The sequence below is a fragment of the Pipistrellus hanaki genome (assembly GCF_964339955.1).
Source record: "Pipistrellus hanaki genome assembly, chromosome: 7".
Classification (NCBI taxonomy): domain Eukaryota; kingdom Metazoa; phylum Chordata; class Mammalia; order Chiroptera; family Vespertilionidae; genus Pipistrellus; species Pipistrellus hanaki.
This window is the reverse complement of record NC_140509.1, coordinates 80,114,593-80,140,675: the sequence shown is the minus strand read 5'-3', so window position 1 is coordinate 80,140,675 and position 26,083 is coordinate 80,114,593. Positions and strand designations below refer to the sequence as shown.

The window sequence follows — 26,083 nt, the reverse complement described above, 5'->3', positions numbered from 1 at the left end:
TAAGCATATGATTTAGAGACATTAAGATAATTATAAGAACCAAAAACAGTTAAAAATGGGAGGGTGGAAAGGAACACAGCATGTAACCCTTATTATTCATCATAAGCCCTTCTGTATTGTCTTTTAACCATATTACTTAACTAGAAGTCTTTTAATTCTCCTAATCTTATCACAGATAGTTTGTAGTTTCATAGATGCATTACAGGGCGCGTAGGCACACGTGTGTGAGTGTTCTCCATTTAGCATAATGTAGGTGTGGCAGGGACTCCTTTTCTTTCATAGAACTTTAATTGGGTGCATTATCTACTCATGTGTTGCCTTATAATTAAGTTCTTGCCAAGGGACCATATGCAAGAGTTATGTATACAACTTCCATATCATGCTCTTCAAAGAAATGGGGAATTTCTCCTTTTTCTCCCCACCAGCTGGACCATGGAAATGATTGAGGTAAACCATCCTCAACCTTGCAGTTGAGGGAAAGACTTTAGGAAGTGCAACAAGACAGAAGGCGTGCCGGTCCTCAACACCATGCAACCAGCAGATTAGCCTTGAATTGCTTATACTTGGATTGTTACAGGAGACAGAAACTGATTTTGTTTAAGCTACTGTTCTAAGTTTTTACTGATTTTGAGAGGGGGGAGAGAGGAACAGTGTGGGGGGGAGGGGAGAAAAAATGAAATCGATTTATTGTTCCACTTATTTATGCGTTCATTGGTTGACTTTTGTAAATGCCCTGGTGGGAGATTGAACTCATAACCTTGGCATATTGAGATGATGGTCTAACCAACTGAGCTACTCAGCCAGGGCGAGCTTGTTTTTATTAACCTCTCTTAAATGTATATACAGTTCAGCCCTGGCTGATGTGGCTCAGTTGTTGGGCATCATCCCACGTACCAAAGGGTCACCAGTTGATTCTCAGTCAGGGCACACACCTAGGCTGTGGTTTCAATGCTCATTGTTTCACTCTCTCTCTTCTTTCCCCTCTCTCCAAAAATCAATCAAACATATTCTCAGGCGAGGATATTTTTTTTTTAAATTAAAATGGGAAAGTATTTTCTGGATTCTAAATGAGGCCCCAATTTCTGAAAACAGTCCCTTAGAATTTTATTAGCTGGCTATAGTTGGCCCTTGGATGCACATGATAAGATTAACAAAATATTCTCTTTTCCATAGTTATGCTACTAATAGCTAGCACATGATACTCTAACTAGAATTTTAAATTACACTTTATTTTATTTTCAGAAATAGATACAAATTATCATAATTCTTACATATTCAAATACCTACTAACGGTATCTACTTAAATGTCTTTTAAGTATCTCAAACAGAACATTCCCCCAAATAAACTGCTTTCCTACACTTCCTTGCACTCTCCCACACACACATACACACACACACACACACATACACACACTCTCTCTCTCCCTGCAGCCCACTTATTTATTATTTCCAACTCAGAAAATGGCTAATCACTCTAAGTTGCCCAGGCCTGAAACCTTGGTGTCATATCCTTGACTCCAATCTCTCTTCCACACCTCAAATCCAAATCTAGCACTTGCTATTTTCTCTGCCTGGAATGCCCAGTTCCAGCTCTATGTGCATGGCTTGAATTTCTTCCCCTCCACCAAATCTTTGCTCAAATGACACTGTACTGAGGCCTCCTCCCCTACAACTGCAAGTCTCCTTCCCTTTATCACTTACCATCTGACACATATTTTACTTGTCTGCTCCATTATGAGTAAGCAACGAGAGAAAATGGATGTTTGATTTGTTCACTGCTGCATCCCTAGTGCCTGGCATACAGTAAGACAGTCAAACAGCTGGCTGAATGACAGAATCTAATACGTTACAGTATATGCACAAAATGACACAATCAGGATGTAAAGGAAATGAAGTAGAAATAACTGACATGTTAGAGCAAAGGACTGAAATTTTTTAGGTAAAAGAACAGTTGTTAGCATTGTTTTAAGTGGCTAGTACAGCATTTGAAGTCTGTTAGTTACGAGTTAACTTTCCCATTCGAATTTTTCTGGGAGCTGGAAGGCAAGGGCTGCAGAACTGCAGGGAGAAGGAAGGGTGGGCTGCTCCAGGCTGGTCTTTGCTGAAGCTTTGGGGGCTTATAAGGGAAAACCAGGACTCTGAGGTGTGCTGCTAAGAGCCTCACCTTTGGGTGTGTGTGTGTGTGTGTGTGTGTGTGTCTGTGTGTCAGGGGAGGGGGGAGGAGTGTTACTGTCTTTCACTCAGAGTTGGGAGAGAGGGAAAATGAGAATATATAAAGTACTTAACTGTTTTCTAGTTTGGGCTTAAAACGTTTGAGTGACCCTTGACTTTCTAATCTAACGGGAAATTCAGTTGGCTCTGTTTTTCAACATGTATCCAAGTTAATCATTCTCTGTCTCCCCTTGGCTATTTCTTCTGCAGAAGCAGGTTCTGGGCTATTGATTGCAGGCATGTCCAATTTGATCTCTTGGCTTGCACTCCTGGCCCCTGACCACCACTGCATTTTCGTCTGTTTTCCAGATTGCAACCTGAGTATGTGTTTTAGGTTGAAAATCAACTCTCACTGTTCTCAAAGATAAAACTTCAAGTTCCTGAAATGGCCTGCCTGGGCCTTTGATAAGTCTCAGGGATTCTCAGGCTCCATCTTTACTTTCCCTCTCCCCTCAGCTGTACCCCCTCTACTTGCTTTTCTCCTGCAGGGTTGCCTTGGTGCTCAGGAAATACTACCCTAGTTATTCCTGCCTCTATGACAACTGTTCTCTACCTGCAATTATGTGTCCAAAACTACTCAAGTGCTCAAGTGTCAACAATTTCTTGACAAACATCACCTATTCTGACTACCTTATTTTACTTATCAACATGCCCTTGACCGGAATAGAACCCGGGATCCTTGAGTCCACAGGCTGACGCTCTATCCACTGAGCTAAACCTGTCAGGGCCTGACTACCTTATTTTAAATTGCAACCTTCTAGCCCTTGTAAACACTTCTGACACTCCCTTCCCTGATTTTTGTCTGGAGTGTATTCCTGCCACACGGTAGATGCTCCAGTGGATGACTCATCAACGCAAATGCAATCAATCAAGAAGCAACGATGTGAAGGGAGTTTTGGGAAATAAAAAGGACCCTAGAAATGTTGTCTTTGTACAAAGTGATGTGATTTACAAAACAGAAATGCAAAACAAGTGGGGCTGTGACTGTTCTGAGAAGCCTGGGTTTAATAATCAGACCTTAATGGGACTGTGGTTAAGAGCAGGTGTGACAACTCAACTTTAAGTTCACCCCTAGAGCAGTGGTCGGCAAATTCATTAGTCAGCAGAGCCAATACATATCAACAGTACAACGACCAAAATTTCTTTTGAGAGCCGAAAACTGACTTCTGCGCATGGGCCACGAAGTTTTAATATTACATGGTATTTTGTGGAAGAGCCACACACAAGGGGCCAAAGAGCCGCATATGGCTCTCAAGCCGCAGTTTGACGACTACTGCTCTAGAGCATTTATTTGATGGACATACTAATTTGGAATAAAACTAAAGCACCTACCTCTAGCTCTTGCAAGCTGGTAACCATTATGCAGGTGTGTTGGACTTAACGCTGTTCAAAATGAGACACTAAAGCAAACTTGGGTAAAATGTTCCCAAACCCTTGGGAGAATGCTAGGCTCTTTGGAAGTTATATGTTGGGGGCTTAAGAAGCCTAGGGTGAGCCGAAACCGGTGTGGCTCAGTGGATAGAGCATCGTCCTGCGGACTGAAAGGTCCTAGGTTCGATTCTGGTCAAGGGCATGTACATTGGTTGCGGGCATATCCCCAGGAGGGAGTGTGCAGGAGGCAGCTGGTCGATGTTTCTAACTCTCTTTCTCCCTTCCTCTCTGTAAAAAATTAATAAAATATATTAAATTAAAAAAAAAAAAGAAGCCTAGGGTGAGTTGGAGATGAGTGTGATAAAAATCATAAGTATGTCTACAAACAACATGATTGGCAGGCAGTTGCCAGGGTTCAAAGAAGAGGGCAGGGGGCTTAATCCCCTGGTCCTCTGCAGGCACAATCACTCAGCTGTAAGGGCCTAGTAATACCTGGTGGAGTTAGCGGTGCCTAGCTGTGGTTCCAGCACTTTCTCTTGAGTTTTCCTACTCTCACACATACCTTCATTAATATAATCCTTATAAAGGATACCCGCTGTCCCAGTGACTCACTGCTCTATATGTCAGCCCAGGGCGGGGAAAAAGAGTTAACCTTCCACAAACCTTCTGGCTTGGAGGCCTCTTTAGGACACTCATCTCTCTCTCAACCTCATCCCTTCTCTCTTCCTCAACCCCTTCTCTCTTCCTCACTTTTACCATAGCTTGAAATTATCCCCATAAAAATAGAAAATTAACAAACATTACATTGTCACTTCCTCTAGTTAAACACGCTTACAGCTGTTTTACATCGATTTGTTTCATGAGCACATTTTAGCCCATAATTATAAAAAACTATTTTTCATTTCTACAGACTTGAACTGTCTAGTATGGTAACCATTAACATGTGACTATTTGTTAATTTAAATAACACAAAAATCCAGTTCTTCAGTTGTACTGACCGTATTTCAAATACTCAGTGCCACATGTGCCAGGGGCTACAGTACTTGACCAGAAAAGAAACAATCATGACAGAGAACTCAACTGGGTAGGACTGCTACGGACGTTTTTTAAAATTTTATTTTATTCAAGTATAAAACTTTGATTCAACTGAAACACTGGCGGAGTTTACCCTTGTAATTTTCAGTTCTCTACACACAAATTCTTGGCGCCAGCGTCTCAAAATGTGGCCAGTCGCTGACCAGCAGCAGCATTCCTTAGGAACTCGTTAGAAATACAGTTGACCCTCCAGCAGCGCAGTTAGGCGCACTGATACCGCCCCCGCCCCCGGCTGAAAATCTGTATATAACTTTTGACTCCCCCAAAACGAACATACAGTTGTCCCTCAGTATCATCAGGGGATTGATTCCAGAAGCCCCTTCAGATACCAAAAGCCGCGGATATTTTGCTTAATTGAGTGCCTTATACAAAATGACGAAAAATAATGCACACAGTCAGCCCTCCACAACGTCGGATTCACAACCACGGATAGGAGATAATGCTCTCAATCAGGGATCTGAAAATGCCAAATCAGGGAGACGAAGGGCTGCTTGTATATTTGCTGGGGGAAAAAATCCATTTATAAGTCGACCCAATTCAGTCCAAACCCGTGTTATTCAAGGGTCAACTGTACAAATACTTGAGAGCCTCAGCAATCTGCCTTAACTGGTTTTTAATGAGCTCTCCCCTGACCCAGGAGATTGTGCAGCATGCTGAGGTTCTAGACCACTGTTCTAAGTTACTTAAGAGCAGCTGCCATCACAGCATTATGATGAGATATGCCATTGCAGTCTAAAATAACCTGTAAGTGGTATGTCCACTATGAACTCATACACAATCATGTTTCTGGTACATCTTATGAAAGAAAAATCCAGCATTTTCAATTATCATATTAAGACAAAACCAATCATGAATTTCATTTCTTAAAAAAAAAAAAAGTCAGCACTGTAATTTGTTTCCTCTCCCAGCTTGCCGATCACTTCCTATTAACATAATCATATTTTAGTCTTTTTCTAAAAATTTAATTAGAATGCACAACAGTGGAATAATCAGGAAAAGGGGAGACATTTTCCAATTTTATGCGATTTGAAATTTTTGCATGAGCAACTATTACTTTTATAACAAACGAATATGAAAAAAGAAAATCCATTAGCTAGAATTACTTCAGCAAGAAGCTGAAACTAAAGTGACACAAGTGTTAAAAAAAAAAAGGCTAAGCTATTACCGTACTCTAATTTTCTCTTACCATAGACCTAACATAAAACTAAATCTTTGCAACATTTAATTTGTATATTAAATATTTCTTACCAAATTTGCTGATAGAAAAATAACTTCAGAAATTTCAACTAAGAATAGCAATACAATACATGAAAGTGATTGTAAAACCCCTGGGAAAAGATCTAGTCTTGGCTTACTGCAAATGTGGCCCCAAAAGGAGAGACATTAAAAGCCTGATTGATTACACTTTCTGCCACAGCCAAGAGTCTACTAAGATAACTTACCAGTGGAAAATTACTTAAACACAATTTGTACATAGAATGTTTCAGGTGTAGACATTGCAATAGCAAGCAGATCATTTTAAGAAATTTTACAAAAACGTTTACAATATATTGAACTTATGTGGGTAGGGAACTTAAGTCACCCTTAATACTACGTCAACATGTAAATGTCCACTTTCAATCAAATTTTCTTCCATACAGTGAGTACTGACGATGCTTGGGGGAGTTTTAAAACTAAACATTCTCCATTACTAAACACTAAGGCCACAATTTCCAAGTTTTAAATACTTAAAAAAAAAAAAAAAAAAAAAAAGTCAAATGGCTACCCAGCCGGTGTGGCCCAGTGGTTGAGGGTTCACCCATAAACCAGGTCAGTTTCAATTCCCTGTCAGGGCACATGCCAGGGTTACAGGCTCCATCCCCAGTAGATGTGTAGGAGGCAGCAAATCCATGTTTCTCTCCCACTGATGTTTCTATCTCTCCCTCTCCCTCTCTCTCTAGGAATCAATAAAAACATTTCTTAAAAAGTCAAATGGCTAATATCAGGTACTAACCGTGTGCCAGATATTGTTATTTCTCTCACTCATCCTGGTATTCCCAGCATAAAACCAACCATATAATGTACATTTAATTGGAATTTATGAAAAATGAAATGAATATTAAGTTCTTTGAGTAGATTCATATATATATTTTTAAAAGTCCCAGAGGTTACAAATTGAATTGGGAAACGTGACAAATACATAATAAGCTAAATGACCTATGGCAATTAAAAATACCACATATCAGGATATGATTATTTGCAAAGTTAGTGGCAAAGAGAGTGAAATAAATTCTAACCAGAGTGAGAGTCCTCTATCCAGATCTCCCGACCAGACGGCGACACTATATTTCTTCGTGTTGTTTTTTAAGGTTAACTTTTTACTTCTCTTTTTTTAAAAAAAATATTTTTGTTTATTTCAGAGAGGAAGAAAGAGGAAGAGAGAATCATGACGGGCTGCTTCCAGCACGCCCCACACTGGGGATCAAGCCCACAACCCGGGCAGGTGCCGGGAACGGAATCGATCCCTGACCTGCAGGTTCATAGGTCGACGCGCAACCACTGAGCCAAGGCAACGCTATATTTTTAAAAAAAGAAAGTGACACAGCACCCGTTCCAACCTAAAATCACCATCAGAGGAGGGAACACAGGTAACTAAAGAGAATGATAGAAAGAAAACTTCCACGCAAGGCTTTCAAAGCATATGGCAGTCCTGAAAGAAGTTAGAACATTCCCCCAACCACACACAATCCTCTCTAGAAACCCCAGGACCTCCAAAGGCCACTGAAATACCGGCCTCCGGGGAGCGGCATCCCCTCGTCAGCTCCTCCTCGGCCCCCCACGGAGCTCTCCCTGGACAGCGGCCCCAGGGATTTGTCCAGCATCCGCAGTGACAGCGCCCTCCCTCCGCTGCCCCTCCCGGCCGGGCCGGTATCAGAGCGCGGCATCTCCCTCCGGAGGAAAAAGCGGAGGGCGGGGGAGGAAGGGTAGGAGAGAGCTTGCAGCGAGGTCGGTCGTGGAGGAGGAAGATGAGAAGGCGCGAGGGGCCGGGGTGGGGTGGCCTCGATCTCTCGGAGGCCTAGCTAACACCCCCCAACACACACACACCCCTCCCTACGTGCACGCCCCTCGCCCGCCAAACCCCAACAAGCAGCGGGTGGACTCCAGTGACAGCCCCGCCACCTGTGCCGCGCCCCCTCCCCCGGGCTTCCGGGGAGCCGCTGGCCCCGGCCCCGCCGGCAGCGGCTGGGAGGGAGCTCGCCCTCTCCCTCTCCCCCTCTCCCTCTCCCTCTCCCCCTCCCTCTCTCTCTCCCTCTCCCTCTCCCCCTCTCCCTCTCCCTCTCCTTCCAGTCCACGTCGCCGATGAGTGACAGGTCCCGGGGGACGCAATCGCAAGCGCCCGCCGCTCGGGGACCTACTGGTGCCACCCTGCGCGGAAGGAAGCCCTCCAGCGGGCAGGGCGGGGGGCACACTCCCGACGGCCCGGCCCGGGGGAGCCGGGAGGAGGCCCGGCCTGCCCCGGCGGCCCCGCGCCCGGCGCGGGTGGCACTTACTGCGAAGGTTGTGGATCAGCTCCGAGTGGCTGGCGCCGCCGGATTTCCAGGCCATCGCTAAGCACACCCGGAGCAGGTACAGGACCACCTTCAGCGCGGCGACGGTGCCCAGCAGCTTCCCCAAGAGCGAGACCACCTCCCACACGGTCACCGCCCCGCTCGCGTCCCCGCTGTGGCCGCCGCTGTGGGTGCCGTCGCCGCCGCCGCTGCCGCCACTGCGCGCTCCGGCTCCCGGCATGCCCCGCGCCGCGCATGCGCTCTGTGACGCCGCGCGGGCTGGGTGGGGCCGCGGGCGGGGGGCGGCCTGGAGCTGCGCGGCCCGCGCCGGCGGCTGCAGCGGCTCCCGGGACCGGAGCCTGGGCCGGGCTAGGCAGAGTCAGCGCGGGGTGTCCCCAGACGCGGCCTCGAGCTGCTTGCCGCCTCCCTGCAGGGTTTGCCCCGCGGCCGGGCGGGGTGGGTGGGTGGGTGGGCCCCGGCGCGGGCCGGGCAGCGGCTCCGCTCGCCCCGCGCGCTGGCGGGATGGATTGGCGGGGCCGATCTGGTTCCTCCGCTGCCGTGGTGGCTCTGCGGTCGCCGACGGGTCAGCTGTTTGCCAGCCGCGGTCTGCTCCTATGGCTGTTCAGATTGCTAGATGGTGGGCTTTCTCCATCCTGCCTCACCCAACCCTGTTGGCCAATATTTAGGTGGATCCCGGGTTCCCTGTGGTGGAGCCTTGAAGAATCTTCATGGAAGCACCGGAGAGCAAAGGCTCCCTTTGACCCGAGTTCCCCGGCCTCTGGCTTTGTGACAAGTACATCAGTGTTTGGTTAGCAGAGACTTTTTGAGATCCTAAAGCACAAAGTTCAGAGAGTGGAAGAATACCGGACATATGGGTGTGTGGGGGGTGAGGGGGTGGGATGGGGGGGGGCAAGTGGAGAATGATTTACTTGTTAGAGCAATGTAATGGTTAAAAATACCACAGAATCCTATGTGGAATGTGTTATTCTCCCAACACAACTGTGCGTTTTCAGCAAATTAAGCCTCACAAATTATACCGTTAGACTAGACACCAGCTTTATAGCTGTCAGCTGTGCAAGACGATGAGCTAGAACCCCAAAGGGAATTTGCTGACTCCTAATCAGAACTGAGACCGACAGAATCCAATCACCATTTAGCCCAACAAACTTTTAAGGAAGAAAAAGCTATGTCAAGACATTTATACTATGGTGTCAGAAATTTTCAAATTCTAATTCTCATGGGGTTTTGTCAGAGGTGATACTCAGCCTACTTCCATTCTGAAATATATATTACCGGTACCTATTTTCTGGGATTCTATGACCATAAATGAAACCACACTCAAAACAGTGTTCTTTACTTCAATATTAGGAATAAAACGGTCAGTTTGGGACTAATAGTTATCCATTTCATTTCTGTTATTTCCTGATGGTCTTCCATTTAAAACAAAACAGAACCAGTCTCAATATTTAATAAGACCTGATATCTCTCTAAAGCTGACAACCAACACACCATTATGAATACTGTATAAAGGAGATTTTTTAAAAAGATGAATAAGTCATACTTCTTGTATGCAATAGGATCTACATTCCAATTGGGGATCTGCATCAAAAGAAAACTAGCAACAGAGCACAAAATTTAAGTGCTATTAGTGGTCTAAATATAAAGTTCTTTTTTATTTAGATAGATCATGGGCTACTCAGGAAAAGATATGGGAAGGAAATGGTCCTGGAAAGATGGGTAGGATTCTGAGAAGAGAGGAATAAAAGGGCATTAAAGGTGTAATCAAAAGCATAGAAGGGACCTACAGCACGGATTTCTGGGCATCAACGCTACCTATCAAACTCGTCCTTAATTCCATACATAAATGAATTGAAGACGGTTACATAACTAGGCAATGGTCGTCAGAATTAGAACTGGAGCCTCCAGAATCCCAACTGTAGACACTGACAGTGTGTGTGTTCACTTTAAAGCAAGGGATTTATTTGGGAAACAAAGAGGGAGCAGTTTAGCATAGGAAGTTGGTATGTTAATGGCAATGCACTTCCGTGAGAATTTAAGGATTTGGACTCTTCTACGCACCGTGAAATGTACAACAATGCTCAGACGTAGCTACCAGATGGTTTCTCTTAGTTCATTTTATTTTGTTTTTGCTTTTAAACTTGTTTTACATTGCACTTCCCCCCCCCCCCCCCCCCCCACACACACACAAATGCGTTGAGTCGGTGTTCCCGCCCGATTCTGCAGATGAGGAGCAGGTCGTGCAGTACCGGGAGCTGCGCATGAACTCCCGGGAGAGGGCGGGCCGGCGGGTCCGCGCTGCGGCGGCTGCAGAGAATTGGCCCTCCGCGGCCGCCGTCGGGCCCGCCCAATCAGGGCTCCGCGGGAAGAGGCGGGATTGAGTGGCGCGCGCCGTGCACCTTGCTGTATCGCGGGGACCTCGGCATGGAGGAGATTTATGCCAAGTTTGTGTCTCAGAAAATCAGCAAGACCCGCTGGCGACCGGTGCCTTCGGGGAGTTTGCAGCCCGCGGAGACCTTCGCCACGGGCTCCTGGGACAACGAGGTAGCGCACCCCCCGGGCCAGGGCGCCCCTGCCTTCTCCCTCCCTCGCTGCTGGCCCCCGCCCCGAATTCTCTCGCCTTCTGGGTCCCGTCGCCTTTCTCTGTCCCCCGAGTCCCCCGTCTCGGGCTCGGATGCCCTGTGCCTCCGAACCATCATCTATGGTGTGCTGAGAACTTCCCTCGTTATTCTGAGCTCCTTTTACTTTTTTATTTTTTATTTTTAAAATATATTGTATTGATTTTTTTTTACAGAGAGGAAGAGGGAGAGGGATAGAGAGTTAGAATCATGGATGAGAGAGAATCATCGATCAGCTGCCTCTTGCACACCTCCTACTGGGGATGTGCCCGCCCCTGACCGGAATCGAACCTGGGACCCTTCAGTCCACAGGCCGTCGCTCTATCCATTGAGCCAAACCGGTTTCGGCTGAGCTGCTTTTAAATCAAGATTGCTGGAAGGCAATGCAGGCTTTAATATCTGAGAGTTTTAACGTATACAGCTCCAGATAAAACTTTCTGCTTTACAGGAAAATCGTGTTTTGTTGTGGTCCACTGGAGACTTGGGGAACTTGGACTCTGATGGAGGGTTTGAAGGAGACCATCAGTTATTGTGCGGTATCAGGCACCATGGTGACGTGATGGATTTACAAGTAAGCCTGTGTAATACCCAAAAGCTCAGGTTATGATTTGCGAGCTTATAGCCTACTCGATGACAGAATCAGGAGTGGGGTAGGGGATGTGGATTTAATCTTAGTTTTTAATCTTAGCTTTAAAAATTAATTGACTGAACAACATAAACTTATGAACAAAAACAGTTCCAGAGAAACATCGATCAGACCATCAAACCTCAGAGGGAAGGTAGGGGAGGGTGGGGGGAAGGGGAGAGATCAACCAAAGGACTTGCATGCATGCATATAAGCCTAACCAATGGACACAGACAACAGAGGGGTAAGGGCATGAGTGGGGGATGGGGAGAAATTGGGGGAATAAGGACACATATGTAACATCCTAATCAATAAAGAAATTTAAAAAAATTAATTGACTATCTTCTGTGTGCCAAGCACTGTTTTGGGAATTTCATATAAGTTAATTCTCATTGCTTGTTTGTGAATCAAGTATTGTTATCTGTTTTATCAATGAGAAAACTGACACGAAGATCTTTTGAACACATACTATATGAGGAATGCTCTAAAAGGGAATTTACTTGTTTTTGCTCTTTGAATTCTCACAACCTCCTTAGTAGGGATTAGTTCTCCCCTGGTGAAGCTGTACCTGAGCTTAGAAAGTTTAATGTGGCTAAGGTCTCCAGGCAATTAAGCAGTGGGAGGGAATTAAGTGTTCAAATCCTGGGTCTGTGTGACTGAGTCCCTGCATTGTCTTCTGTAGAAGGTCGCCTAACCGTGGGAATGGTCCTTTTCTACAGCTTTATGGTAGTGGCCCAAAAGTAATTAAATCAATAATAGATTAATGAGTTTAGGGGGAGGAAATAGTTACTTTTCCTTCACAAAAATACTTTTTTTGAATAGGAGTTTTGACTTTCAGATTTATCATCACATTTTATTTGCTTAGCATTTACAGGCTCTTTGCATTTTAAAGTTGTTATCACTACTAATTTAAGATAAGCAGATGAGCTTTCTCCCTATTGATATTTTTGAATCTGTTAATAAGCAGGAATTTTCTACTTAGTTTTTCGACCAGGAAAGAATTGTAGCTGCTTCGTCCACAGGATGTGTAACGGTCTTCCTTCACCATCCCAACAACCAGGTAAGAAATGCTGTTGGAAACCGAATTTGTATTTTAATCATTTTTAGGAAGGCTTAAAGAAGATTGTACTTAATAATGACACAAATAATAATAATTTTAAATCTCAAATCATGCGGGAGGAAAATTGTTATGTTACCATCTTTTAGTAGATTAACTCTAGAGCTCTGTTTACGTGAACTTTTTTTTTTTTTTTTAAATATATCTTATTGATTTTACACAGAGAGGAATTGAGAGGGACAGAGAGAAACATCGATGAGAGCGAATCATCGATCAGCTACCTCTTTCACACCCCTACCTGGGATGTGCCCACAACCAAGGTACATGCCCCTGACCGGAATCGAACCTGGAACCTTTCAGTCCGCAGGCAGACGCTCTATCCACTGAGCCAAACCAGTCCCTGCTGTTTACGTGAACTTTTATTGAAATTGGATAGTCTTAAATTCTGTTCATTTGGATCTAACAATAAAGAATCTGGCAAGTCACTTCTATAATTCTCTTTTAAGTTCTTTCTCTGGACTTTGAAGAAAGAGAACCGCCTAGCTCAGGTGTTTATGAATTAGAATAGGAACAGCTACTTTGCTTCTGTGGCTAGAATATCTGTTTTAATTAGGAGAGAGGATACGCTGTATGAAAACTTAACATTTTTTTCCTTTTTTCCCCTTTTTAAAAATTGAATTTATTGGGGTGACATGGTTAATAAAATTATATGGGTTTCAGGGGTATAGCTGTACAGTACATAGTTTGTACATTGTATTGTGTGTTCATCACCCTAAGCCAAGTCTCCTTCCATCACCACTGACATTTTATCGATATCCTTCTTGTGTACTAAAGCCCAAGAATGCTGATCTTCACTGCATCATGGTGAGGGCAATCCTTTACAATGGCCTCACTTGTAGGAACAGTTTTAAGTTCCTGGAAGAGAGTGCTTATTTAGTTTGGAATTAATAAAGGTCACTTTCCTTATGCATGCCTAGTAAATATAAGACCAAGCTCTTACTGTTTTTCTTAATGGAACAATTTAAAAAGCTCTATAGAGATTTATTTCTTAGGCTAATGCCCTAAAGAATTTAAAGTTGCTTTGCTTAGCAGGTGTGGCTCAGTGGTTGAGCTTTGACTTATGAACCAGGAGGTCACAGTTCCATTCCTGGTCAGGCCACCTGCCCAGGTTGTGGGCCCATCCCCAGTAGGGGGTGTGTGCAGGAGGCAGCTGATCAGTGATTCTCATAATTGATGTTTCTATTTCTCACTTCCTCTCTGAAATCAATAAAAATAATAATTTAAAGTTGCTTTTGAACACACTACTACCAGATACCTAAAAACCATTTCTTTAGTTTGAAATAAGTTTGGGATATTTTTGGACAGTGTTCCTTTAGAATCTAATCCATTGTATACCGAGCTTTGATGGAAGTAAGTTCTAGACTTCCTTCCGTATTTGGAAATATTGGGTCGGCAACTAAGTAATTGCGGGTTTCACACATATATGGCTTCAGTTGAATTTTTAGGTTTGCAGACGTAGTACAAATGTAAAACACATTTTGTATTTGATAGTTGGCTATTCAGCTGTTAATCAGTAAAAAAAGTTTTTTGATCTGTTTTGTAGTTTTTGTTTGGCGTTCGTTGAAAAATGGAAAATCAAAAGGAACATTTTCGTCATATTTTGCTTTTTTATTTCCGCAAGGGAAAAACGCATCACAAGCTCATAAAAAGTTATGTGCTGTTTATGGTGACGAAGCCTGAAAAGAACGGCAGTGTTAAAATTGGTTTGCCAAATTTCGTTCTGGTGATTTTTCACTCAAAGATGAAAGACGCTCTGGTCGTCCAGTTGAAGTTGATGACGCCCTAATCAAAGCAATAATCAATTCGGACTGTCACAGTACAACACGTGAGATTGCAGAGAAGCTTCATGTATCACATACATGCATTGAAAATCACTTAAAACAACTTGGCTATGTTCAAAAACTCGATACATGGGTTCCTCACGAACTGAAAGAATCACAGTTAACGCAACGCATTAGCAGCTGCGATTTGCTAAAGAAACGTAATGAAAATGATCCATTTTTAAAACGACTGATAACTGGCGGTGAAAAATGGGTTGTTTACAACAATATCAAGCGGAAAAGATTGTGGAGCAGGCCAGGTGAACCAACTCAAACAACATCAAAAGCTGATATTCATCAAAAGAAGGTTTTGTTATCAGTTTGGTGGGATTACAAAGGAATTGTCTACTTTGAACTCTTACCACCCAACCGAACGATCAATTCTGATGTCTACATTGAACAACTAACGAAATTAAACTATGCAGTTGAAGAAAAGTGGCCCGAATTGACAAATAGAAAAGGTGTTGTATTCCATCATGACAATGCAAGGCCACACACATCTTTGGTCACTCGGCAAAAATTAATGGAGCTTGGTTGGGATGTTTTGCCACATCCACCATATAGTCCTGACCTTGCACCATCTGATTACTTTTTGTTTCGATCTTTACAAAACTCCTTGAATGGTAAAAATTTCAATAATGATGATGATGTCAAATCGTACCTGATTCAGTTTTTTGCTAATAAAAAACAGAAGTTTTTTGAACGTGGGATTATGATGCTGCCTGAAAGATGGCAAAAGGTCATTGATCAAAATGGGCAATACATTAAAGAATAAAGTTATTTAGTTCCATGAAAAAATTGTCTTTGATTTTCTTTAAAAAATCCGCAATTACTTAGCTGCCGACCCAATACAAATACGAAGAGTGTTAGAAAATTTTAAAACTCTCTTTAGTTGGGGAAAAGTGCTAATTTTTTAGAACTTTGCTCTGATGAATTATATCTTCATTTCTGACTCCTAGACTCTGTCAGTCAGCCAGCAGTGGACGACAGCTCACTACCACACGGGTCCAGGCAGTCCTTCCTGTAGCACTGCACCGTGCACCGGTGTTGTGTGCAACAGCCCAGAGATTGTCACAGTCGGAGAAGATGGTCGAATAAATCTCTTCAGAGTTGATCACAAGGAAGCTGTGAGAACTATAGGTAAGAAAAATTAAGCACCCATCTTGTGCTAAGTAGGTACAGTGCTAGGCGTTTCAGGGATATAGAAATGTACAAAGCAGAATCCCTTTATGAGGGTATTTGGCTGGAGTGGGTTATTGGGTAAGGAATTGAGGGGCAAGTGGCAGTTAATTTAATCAAGGTCCTAGAGCAGGGGTCTGCAACCTTTAAGACATAAAGAGCCACTTGGACCCGTTTCCGAAGGAAAAAAAAAACCTGGGAGCCGCAAAACCATTGCGACATTTAAAACAAATATAACACTGCATATATTGTTTCTTACCTTAATGCTATATACCGGATCGTGCAGTTAGCTGTCAATCTGAAGAAAAAAAGGACTTTTTCACTTAACAATGTAAAATATATTTTTGCAAATTAATAGCTAATTAAAATATTTAATTTACCAGGTTAATGGGATTTTTGCTCCTGAACCTCAGTGCACAGTGTCAGCACATCAGGGCTGTAAGACGTTACCTTCATTTTGACACAGGCTTGCAAGTTGTCAGAGCTGCGGTAAAGCTTCAAAAGAGCCGCATGTGGCTCTGGAGCCGTAGGTTGCTGACACCGAATCTAGAGCTAATTAACTAAAATATGGCACATCAGACATAGTATGGAGGCTTGATAGGGCCAACTAGAGAATGACAGAGTGTTTTGATTGTATATTTATATAGGAAAGGTGAGAAAGAAAGCAAGGAAGGGAAATTGTGGCCAGGTTGTGAAGAGTCCAATGCATAGCCATTGAGGTTACATTTTGTTGGGTGGACAACTCAGGAGCTGGTGAAAATGTTTAAGTGAGCTGGTGATATAATCCCTATCGTGCTTTATGAGAATTATTCTAGTGTAGTAGGTCTCAGTGTTTCACAAAGACTTGCCTGAGGATAATTTTAATAGCCCACCAACCTGGTCTTAGGGTCTTAAGCTCTCAACTTGTGGGTCATGACCCATAGGTTGCGAACTGCTGCTGTAGAGCCTAAGACCACTGGAAAACACATATTTACATTACGATATTTACATTACGATTCATTAACAGTGGCAAAATTACAGTTATGAAGTAGCAACCAAAATAATTTTATGGTTGGGGCTCACCAACCATAAACATGAAGAACTGTATTAAAGGGTTGAGGCATTAGAAAGGTTGAGAACCACTGCTCTATGGATTGTGCTCATGAATCAGCATTTTTCCTGGTTTATGATCAGTTTTAGTTCTGAAAAGTACCACTTGTTTAAGAACCATTGCCAGTGGCAGTTTGGAGGAGTGTGACAAAGTGTATAGGCTTAAAGCTTAAATACTGTAGGAAGAAGGAAAGGACCATATAACAATCAGGAAGGACTTCACAGAGATGAGAATTAGTTGATGAGGAAAGATGAATTTGAGTCAGCAGAATAATACTGTACATTTTTTATAGAAATTAAACTGACCTATTTAAAATTTCACTAGACCTATGCAATATTTCCATAAAAAGAATGCTACTTAAAAAGTAGAAAAATAATAATTTTTAAAAAGAACATGGTTTAAGATATTCATAGCACAGGGGGACCCATTAACACACAATGCTGTTTTCTTAATTTGCAGACAATGCAGATAGCAGCACACTGCATGCTGTAACCTTCCTTCGAACTCCTGAGATTCTTACAGTGAATTCAATTGGACAATTAAAAATATGGGACTTCAGACAACAAGGAAATGAGCCCTCTCAAATATTATCACTGTAAGTTTTGATTTGTAATTTCAGTAGTGTAATGCAAAGTTAATTATTTATTCAATCACTTATAGCAATTGACTTTAAACCATATTGCATTTCAAGAGAATAATTCCTATTTAAATTTGATAAAATAAGTATAATTTGATGGGTTTGATACTGCCATGCTGCATTTAGTAAGTATATGGTATCTTGATTCAGAGTCTTTATCTCCTTAAAGTTTATATTATTTAATGGGGAGAATTTATTTTTGCTCATCAAATGATTTTATTAATAGTGAGTATAGCCCTAACCCCTTGGTTGGCAAACTGCAGCTCTCTTTGGCCCCTTGAGTGTGGCTCTTCCATAAAATATCACGGCCTGGGCCAGTCTATTTTGAAGAAGTGGTGTTAGAAGCTGTCTAAGTTTAAAAAAATTTGGCTCTCAAAAGAAATTTCTATCGTTGTACTGTTGATATTTGGCTCTGTTGACTAATGAGTTTGCAGACCACTGCCTTAACCGGTTTGGCTCAGTGGATAGAACATCGGCCTGCGGCCTGAAGGGTCCCAAGTTCGATTCCTGTCAAGGGCATGTATGTTGGTTGCGGGCACATCCCCAGTAAGAAGTGTGCAGGAGGCAGCTGATAGATGTTTCTCTCTCATCGATGTTTCTAACTCTATCCTTCTCCCTTCCTCTCTGTAAAAAAAAAAAAAAAAAAAATCAATAAAATATTTTTTAAAAATAGTGAGAGTAGTACTTTAGCTATGATTGGGAGAAAAATAAAATCCCAGGTTTTTGTTTTCTTTTAATCTTCACCTGAGGATATATAGTATTTTATTGATTTTGGAGAGAGGGGAAGAGAGAGAGAAATGAACATAAATGAAAGAGAAAAACATCGATCAGTTGCCTCCTATACTCATCCTGACCCAGGGATTGAGCCCACAATTATGCCCTGACTGAGAATCAAACCTGAGACTGTTTGGTATACAAGACGACTTCAACCAACTGCACCACACAGGCCTATGCGATAATGTTTTTTAAAAGCCAAGAAATGGAAATAAATGTGTTTTGCACATCATTCCATCAGATTATCTTGCTCCCTATGCCTCTCAAATTGAAGAGAGAATGAATAGTTTTGGCCTTTAAACATCCACTCCCCCAGTTTCTAATAGTTTATATATATATATATATAATTATTCATTTATTTTTTTTTGTTAATCCTCACCCGAGGATATTTTTTCATTGATTTTTAAATTTTTATTTATTTCTATTTTTTTATTATTATTTTTTTCATTGATTTTTTTAGATAGAGTGGAAGAGAGGGGGAAAGACAGAGAGAAACATCAATGTGAGAGAAACATCAGTTGTTTGTCTCCTGCACATGTCCCGACCAGGGCCTGGGCCAGGGAGAAGCCTGTTCGTGCCCTTGACTGGAGTTGGACCCAGAACCCTTTGGTTGGCAGGCCGACCCTCTATCCACTGAGCCACACCAGCTAGGGCAGAAGTGTATTTTAATATATTCGGTTTTTGGACATGATTTAAGTTCAGCCAACAGCTCTAGCCACAAAATTGCATTTAGTTACTAGAATGAAACATGTTTGTTGGATTATACAAAGTAAATATCCTTTACAACATTTGATTTCATTGTACCTCCCATAAAAGGACTGGTGACCGAGTGCCACTCCACTGTGTGGATAGACATCCCAACCAGCAGCACGTTGTAGCTACCGGGGGCCAGGATGGCATGTTGAGTATTTGGGATGTTAGACAAGGTACTATGCCTGTGTCTCTGCTGAAGGCTCATGAAGCGGAAAGTAAGTATCATGGAGATTCGTAAGTTTTTGTTGGGTGAGTTATATGATACACTGTAAACAGCTCTCTGTAATGATACATAAGGATTGTCTTGTTTCATAGCTTTTGCTAAATTGTATAAATATGTAATTAACTAATCTCTCTTTTTTTTAATATATTTTATTGATTTTGTACAGAGAGGAATGGAGAGAGATAGAGAGTTAGAAACGTCGATGAGAGAGAGTTATCAATCAGCTGCCTCTTGCACACCCCCCACTGGGGATATGCCCGCAACCAAGGTACATGCCCTTGACCAGAATCGAACCCGGGACCTTTCAGTCCCCAAGCCGACGCTCTATCCATTGAGCCAAACTGGTTTCGGCTAACTAATCTCTTTTTATTTGACTTTTTATGTAAGTTCTTTAATATGACTATATCCAAAACCACAGTGATTAGCCGGCTTTTGTTCATCTTTATGTACTTATTTTTTATGGTAATTTTTTAAAGGATGGTTTTATTGATTTTACTTTAATTTTTTGTTAATCCTCACGAGAGGATATTTTTCCCATTGACTTTTAGACAGTGAAAGGGAGGAGGAGAGACATAATGCTTAATTGTGGTAACTGTCAGAATGAAAATTGATGGGGGGGATTTTTAGGCTGAATAGAAATCTTGTTTTTAATCCTTACCGAAGGATATGTTTTATTGTTTTTAGAGAGAGGGAGGGAGAGAGAGAGAGAAACCTCAATATGAGAGGGAAACATCAATCAGTTGCCTCCCTTATGCACCCTAACTGGGAATCAAACCTGCAACTTTTTGGTGTATGGACTGTGCTCCAGTCAACTGTATTAATACTTGAATAAAAGTACAGCTGTATTAATACTTGAATAAAAGTACAACTGTATTAATACTTGCTATAGTAGTATTGCAATTTCTGTTTAATAAGTTTCACCTCAGAAAGAAAAATGACTTTTAAGATTATATTTAAGATAAAGCAAATAAAAGGATAGAAAGTTTTCGTCTCTTCCATTTATAGTTGTGCCCAGGAAAAGAAATGAATAAAAAGGAATAGGGTATGCCCTCATGGAGTCTGATGTTGGCTAACACAGTAGTAGTTCAATTACAAATTTTCAGATCTCTTCTTACCAGTCACTTTTAACTTAGCCCCTTTTTAACTATATTGTTAGGCAGTAAACATACAAGTGTAGTGTATTGTAATGTATTACCTCAAATTCATCCTGACTCTTGGCTAGAAATGAAGCAGATGTTTTGTGGAGCTTTGTTTTCTAATTTGAAAATAAATAAATACTTAAGATTCTATGTTTAGTGCTCGCTTCGGCAGCACATATACTAAAATTGGAACGATACAGAGAAGATTAGCGTGGCCCCTGCTCGGGAAGGACACGAACGTTTGTGAAGCATTCCATATTTCATTTTTTTAACAAGAGAATCTTATTGGCATTTGTTTGTGGCTCTCTGGGTTGTTTTAATGAAGCAGTATTAATGCACTTTATTCAGGGACTCACCCAGAACACATTCCTTCCCTGCTAAGGAACGTGACCTTTTTATGGTTTGTGACACGATGTTTAATTGTGGTAATGTCAGAATGAAAATTGCCAGCTTGCAAACATGTGCCTTGCACTTTTTATGCCACACCTCAGGCACTTTCTGGGCTGCCCTCACTGCCCAGAAATCCTCCTTTTTTTGGATTTTTTAAAAATTTGTTTATATGCTGCCTTTTTAAGGTCACCTGACCCAGAATCATAAACCTTTGTCCACAAACTACCTGTTTATTGGCATGCTGCAGAGAACTTCATGAGGCACCCTGGCCAGACATTGGCTCCCAGATGTCTATGGGCACACGATGTTCTCATAAAGTTTCGAGCTTGAGGAGGCCTCAGTCCCAAGTTGGCTTCATAAAAGCCTTCCATCTGATCTTAGAGCATTTCCAGGTTTGGTTTGCTGGGAGCTCGTAGCTATTTCTGTGATAAAGAAGAAAAGTGTTCAGAGTCCTGGCATGCACTAGATTGGACTCTGCCTCTTCGAATTTCATTTGTATATTACTCTTATGGTCTTCTCTCTCAGTCTTTCTAGTAATATAACCTGCATACATCATGACACAGGAACTGAAAATGAGAGAATCTAAACTAATTTTTAGAAAAATTTTCAGATTTATCCCATTGCCATACTTTTACATTTAAAAAAAATGTAATAGTTCAAATGATTAGCACATATTTTTATTCTTTTAAAAAATATTTTATTGATTTTTACAGGGAGGGAGAGGGATAAAGAGTTAGAAACATCGATGAGATGAGAAACATCGATCAGCTGCCTCCTGCACACTTCCCACTGCGGACATGTCCACAACCAAGGTACACGCCCTTAACTGGAATCGAACCTGGGACCCTTGAGTTCGCAGGCAGACTGTCTATCCATTGAGCCAAACCAGTCAGGGCCATATTTTTATTCTTTTGCTGGCCCAATACACATGTAGATTTACTTGTCTTCTTTATCCTATCTATAGAATGAAGAGTTATAGTATGGCTTAATTCCGAAGCCTTTGATTTTTTTCATAAACTTGGGATTCGAAGGTGTGTGATGAAGTTTAATGGGAGATGATGCCTATAGGTAGGGCTTTAATGTTTGTTTAATCTGCACAGCATAAGGAGGAAAGTGTTTGTACTCTCAGCACACAGAGGAAGGCCTGGTGACCCTTCTGGCCTTGCTTCTCCAAAACTTTAAAGCAATTGCCATGACCCGGGAAAACGTGGGTTTTTATTAATTTTTTTTTCATTTTGAATATTGTGCACTACCATTGCTACATGAGTTTGATATCAGTGTTGAAAAATTACGAGTTATATTGGCTGTTTATAATCTATTTGTAGATTAGGATTAAAATGGAGTTAATCCATTTTTAAAGCTGTGTGAATTTTTCTAAACAGGAAAAACTATTTGCGATATGGATTTTCATAGTGATTAAACCAATTATAACTTTTATTATTAGCAATTGAGAGCACACGTTCATATAGCAATGTAAAAATATATTAATGAGTATTCGGTAAATTCCAGCAGGCTTTTACCAATAGCTAATTTTGTGTTGTACAATTAAGTTACAGTTACATCTATAATTTTGGATAACATTCATTGGTTAACAATAAAGTGACAAAAGCTCAAAAAAAAAAAAATAATCTGCACAGCATAAGCTTCTTGGTTCTTACTTTTTAGTGTGGGAAGTTCACTTTCACCCATCCAACCCAGATCATCTGTTTACCTGTTCGGAAGATGGATCCCTGTGGCACTGGGATGCCTCCACTGACGTACCTGAAAAATCATCACTCTTTCACCAGGGTAAAAAGTTGTTGTTGTTTTTTTGTTTGTTTGTTTATTCTCAAGGATATTTTTTTCTTTTGATTTTTAGAGAGGGTAGAAGTAGGGGGCAGAGGGGAGGGGAGAGAAACATCACTGTGAAAGAGACATATCAATTGGTTGCCTCCCACACTCACCCTGACTGGGACCATTGAACCCTGAAACCGAGGTGCGTGCCCTTGACCAGGAATGGGGAAAGGGGCGGGGGAGGGGGGGCGGCAATGCTCTAATCAACACCAGCCAGAGCAGGTTTTATTGGTTTTAGAGAGAGAGGGAGGGAGAGAGGTTTAGAGGAAGGGAGGGGGGAGAGAAAGAAACATTGATGTGAAAGAGAAATGTGGATTGGTTGCCTCCACCTAGTGCTGGGATGGAACCTGTGACCTGTCGATGTATGGGAAGACATTGAGCCACACCAGCCAGGGTCACTGTGGCTATTGTATGGAAAATGGACTATGGGGAGAGGGATGGTAAAAGTGGAGGCAGGGAGACCAGGTCGGAGATTTATCACAGTGATTCTAATAAGGTTATTTCACAGTATTCAAGTGTGATGTAAAATATGGAGCAGTAAAAGAAAAAACCAAGGAGAAATCTAAAACTTCTCCAGAAAAAAAATATGGAGAAGTATGGATTGTGTGGATCATGTAATGTTGGTTTTTTGTTTGTTTGTTTGAAATTTATCTTTATTATTGGAAGTATTACAATGTTCCCTCTTCCCCTACATGGACCTCCTCCGCCCTCCCAACATGTAGCATGTTTGTGCTAACTTGATTTATGGAGAAAAATAACTTTATCTGAGGATTAACTAAGCACTTGGTTTTTACTTACTTCGTCCTCTGCCCCACTATCTAACATTTAAAATTTCACTGTTTGAAGAACCTTTGTTAGGCTAGAAATAAAATAATTTACTATATTCTGAATCTAGTATTGCAGAGCACAGTATTAAACACTGTGAAAGGGTAAAACAAATATAATCTGTGCAACCTATTAAAAATTCTTAGTTATAGAGAAAGGAGCATGGAAAGTTAAATCATAAGAAATATAACTAATAAATTGGTGGTATACATACAGTGCTGAGGGTTCCTGGCAGGAAGAGAGAAGCATGAACTAGTGTTGCCTTCAAAAGCTTAGAGAAGGAAGTTGACTGGGCTTTCAAGAATCAGCAAGATTTTGCTGGCCGGTGGTTAGTGGTTGAGTGTCAGGAAGTCACGGGTTTGATTCCTGGACAGGGCACATGCCCAGGGTGCAGGCTTGATTCCTCAGGTTGGGGTGTGCAGGAGGCAGCCGATCAATGATTCTCTCTCATCATTGATGTTTCTATCCCTTTCTCCCTCTCCCATCCTCTCTGAAATCGATAAAAATATATTTTAAAAAGAATTTTTAAAAAGAATCAGCAAGATTTGCACCTTACTAGTCATTAAGCTTGAAGATATCAGGGACTTCGCCTTGTATTCCCCGCACTTAAGCACAGAGCCAGGCACATCATAGTTACTCGGCCACATTTTGAATAAATGAAATCTGTCTTTATTTGATTTGGCAAAAAGTTGAGAGGAAAGAAAATTTCAAATAATGGCTTAAACTGAAACATACTGCTTCACTTCTATATTAAATACAGAGCACTGTTAGAGATAAAAGTTAATAATCTGGTAGTGTTCTAAAATTCTGCTTTTAAAATAAAGGATCATAAAAAACTAAAGCAAGTTGACTATATTTTATTTTTTCCTTATTCTACGTTTCTTCTGGCCATTTTGCTACATTTCTGATACTTTTCATTAAAGACTGAACAGAAAGACAGGGTCCACATAAATCTGCTTTGCCTAAAGTTTGATGTCCATATTATCCCATGGAAATTTGAGTTTTTATGTTGTGGAATAGGCCTTTGGTAAAAAATGGTGATGTGTAATCATGAATACCGTAATCAACCTGTTATTCCGAGAATTAAACAAGTTTAAGTCATTGCCTTTAAAAAATATGACTAGAATTTTGGATGTTCACTAATATACTAGTAAAATTAATCTTGAAAGATTTCTCTCCCCCCTCCTCCCCTTTTTTTTTTCTCCCAGGAGGAAGAAATAGTACGTTTTTGTCTCATAGCATTAGTAACCAGGCTAATGTTCACCAGTCTCTCATAAGCTCCTGGCTCAGCACTGATCCTGGGAGAGACCGGATTGAGATCACAAGCTTGCTTCCCAACAGAACTTTGTCTGTGAACAGTTTGGATGTTTTAGGTCCTTGTCTTGTTTGTGGAACTGATTCAGAAGCAATTTATGTTACTAGACAACTTTTTTCATGAAAATACTATCATTATAACATATCAGGTAAAAACATACAAATAGCCTTTCAAATTCCAACTTCTATGTGCAAACTTTTATTATTGAAATGTGTGAAATTTGTAGTAAACTGTCATTAATGGCAATGGCCCGGTTTGGATTTTGTTAGTTGGCTACTCTATCAGTTGCAGAATCTGTTAGGTGACTGATGGCACAGAACAGGAACTTGTGGAAGAAGCTGGGATCCTCGTGTTGATGAATGCACTGCCTTCAAACACCCTCCTGGACACCTCATGGAAGCTGCTCTTCATTTCTGATGTGAGCTGCCAAATCACCAACAGGTTCCTATCCTTTTTATTAACAGTATGTGGCATTAGCCAGTGTTAACGTTAATTCTTTTTATTACAAATATTTTCTTCAGTCCTTTCACATTTTATGTCTTTAATAATTTTAATAAACTTTTCCAGAAACAATTGAGTAGAACAAAAAACTCACAAATTTTTTTTAAAGGGGAAAATGTTTTGACAGGTTCCTTTGAGTATCTTTGAACAGAACTCTATCAACTGCTTATACCCAACTTTATTTTTCTTGATAAGAAAAAAGAAAATGCGTCTTCCCTAAGGATTTTTGCTTTTGTTTAGTTTTATAGTGTAGTTGAAAATTGCTGAACTGGACATTATGCATTAAAATAGAATTTGACATTGGTAAGTGAGCCGACTTTGAAACTAAAATTTGGTAGGTAACATGTATGAGATTAGTGTGATTGTATGGTAAGAGTAAAGAATTCAGCTGTTTTTATCTTTATTTGAAATGTTAATATGACCTTCCATAGTGTTTTAAGACAGTATTATGACATTGTCTTTCCATAATGTGTTAGATTAAATGCAATATTGAAGTGTGTTCATGTACTTTATAATTCCAATAATAGTAATTATGGTCAAGTTTTGCTTTTCTCTTAATATTTTAAGAAAACTTTATGCTACCTTATCTCAGGGTTTCTTGTTTTTGTTTCTTTGTCAGTATTTAAAAATGAAATATGTATATGAATCTGCTTTTATATATATATATTTGGCTCAAAAATGTTTCATTAAAGTAATTAGTGACTGAATTCTACAGAATTAGGAGAAAAGAAAATGTTGCTGATAAGAATTTTTAATCTGTTTATAATGTGATTACTGGGATTAATTTTTAAAAACTTGTTATTACAAAAGTAATTCATTACAGAAAAACAAATTTTAACTACTTATTATCTCAATTAATAGTCTTTTATATTCCTTTTATTCATCAATGTATATAATTTGTTTTGTGAAAATGAAATACATATAGATGCACATTCCCCACCAGTAAACACATGAGTTCAATCATATAAACATAGCTATGAATTTTCCTTTGACTTTTTATTTCCATTTGTATGAATGTCGTG

General features: G+C 41.0%; 2 protein-coding genes across 10 annotated transcripts in view; one reads left to right on the top strand and one right to left on the bottom strand.

The window, feature by feature from the left end:
• Positions 1-8,548, bottom strand: part of PCMT1 (protein-L-isoaspartate (D-aspartate) O-methyltransferase) — a 33,394-nt gene extending 24,846 nt beyond the window's left edge. For 5 of the 9 annotated variants that reach the window (XR_014795537.1, XR_014795538.1, XR_014795539.1 and 2 more), the window contains exon 1: positions 8,208-8,548. Coding sequence is in view for 3 of the 9 variants with exons in the window: in XM_084890157.1 (XP_084746283.1) it covers positions 8,208-8,445 (238 nt within the window). In the remaining 6 variants the exon portion in view is untranslated. The remainder of the gene's footprint in view (positions 1-8,207) is intronic. The other 4 variants (XR_014795541.1, XR_014795542.1, XM_084890158.1 and 1 more) reach the window with 3 other exon arrangements.
• A 349-nt stretch (positions 8,549-8,897) lies between these two features.
• On the top strand, positions 8,898-25,904 carry NUP43 (nucleoporin 43). The gene is made up of 9 exons (XM_084890155.1): positions 8,898-9,012; positions 10,449-10,766; positions 11,289-11,411; positions 12,448-12,525; positions 15,362-15,542; positions 17,131-17,266; positions 18,899-19,050; positions 22,253-22,375; positions 24,454-25,904. Exons 2-9 carry the CDS (start codon positions 10,647-10,649, stop codon positions 24,681-24,683), a joined length of 1,143 nt encoding a protein of 380 aa, XP_084746281.1. The 5' UTR covers positions 8,898-9,012; positions 10,449-10,646; the 3' UTR covers positions 24,684-25,904.
• The last annotated feature ends 179 nt before the right edge of the window (positions 25,905-26,083 follow it).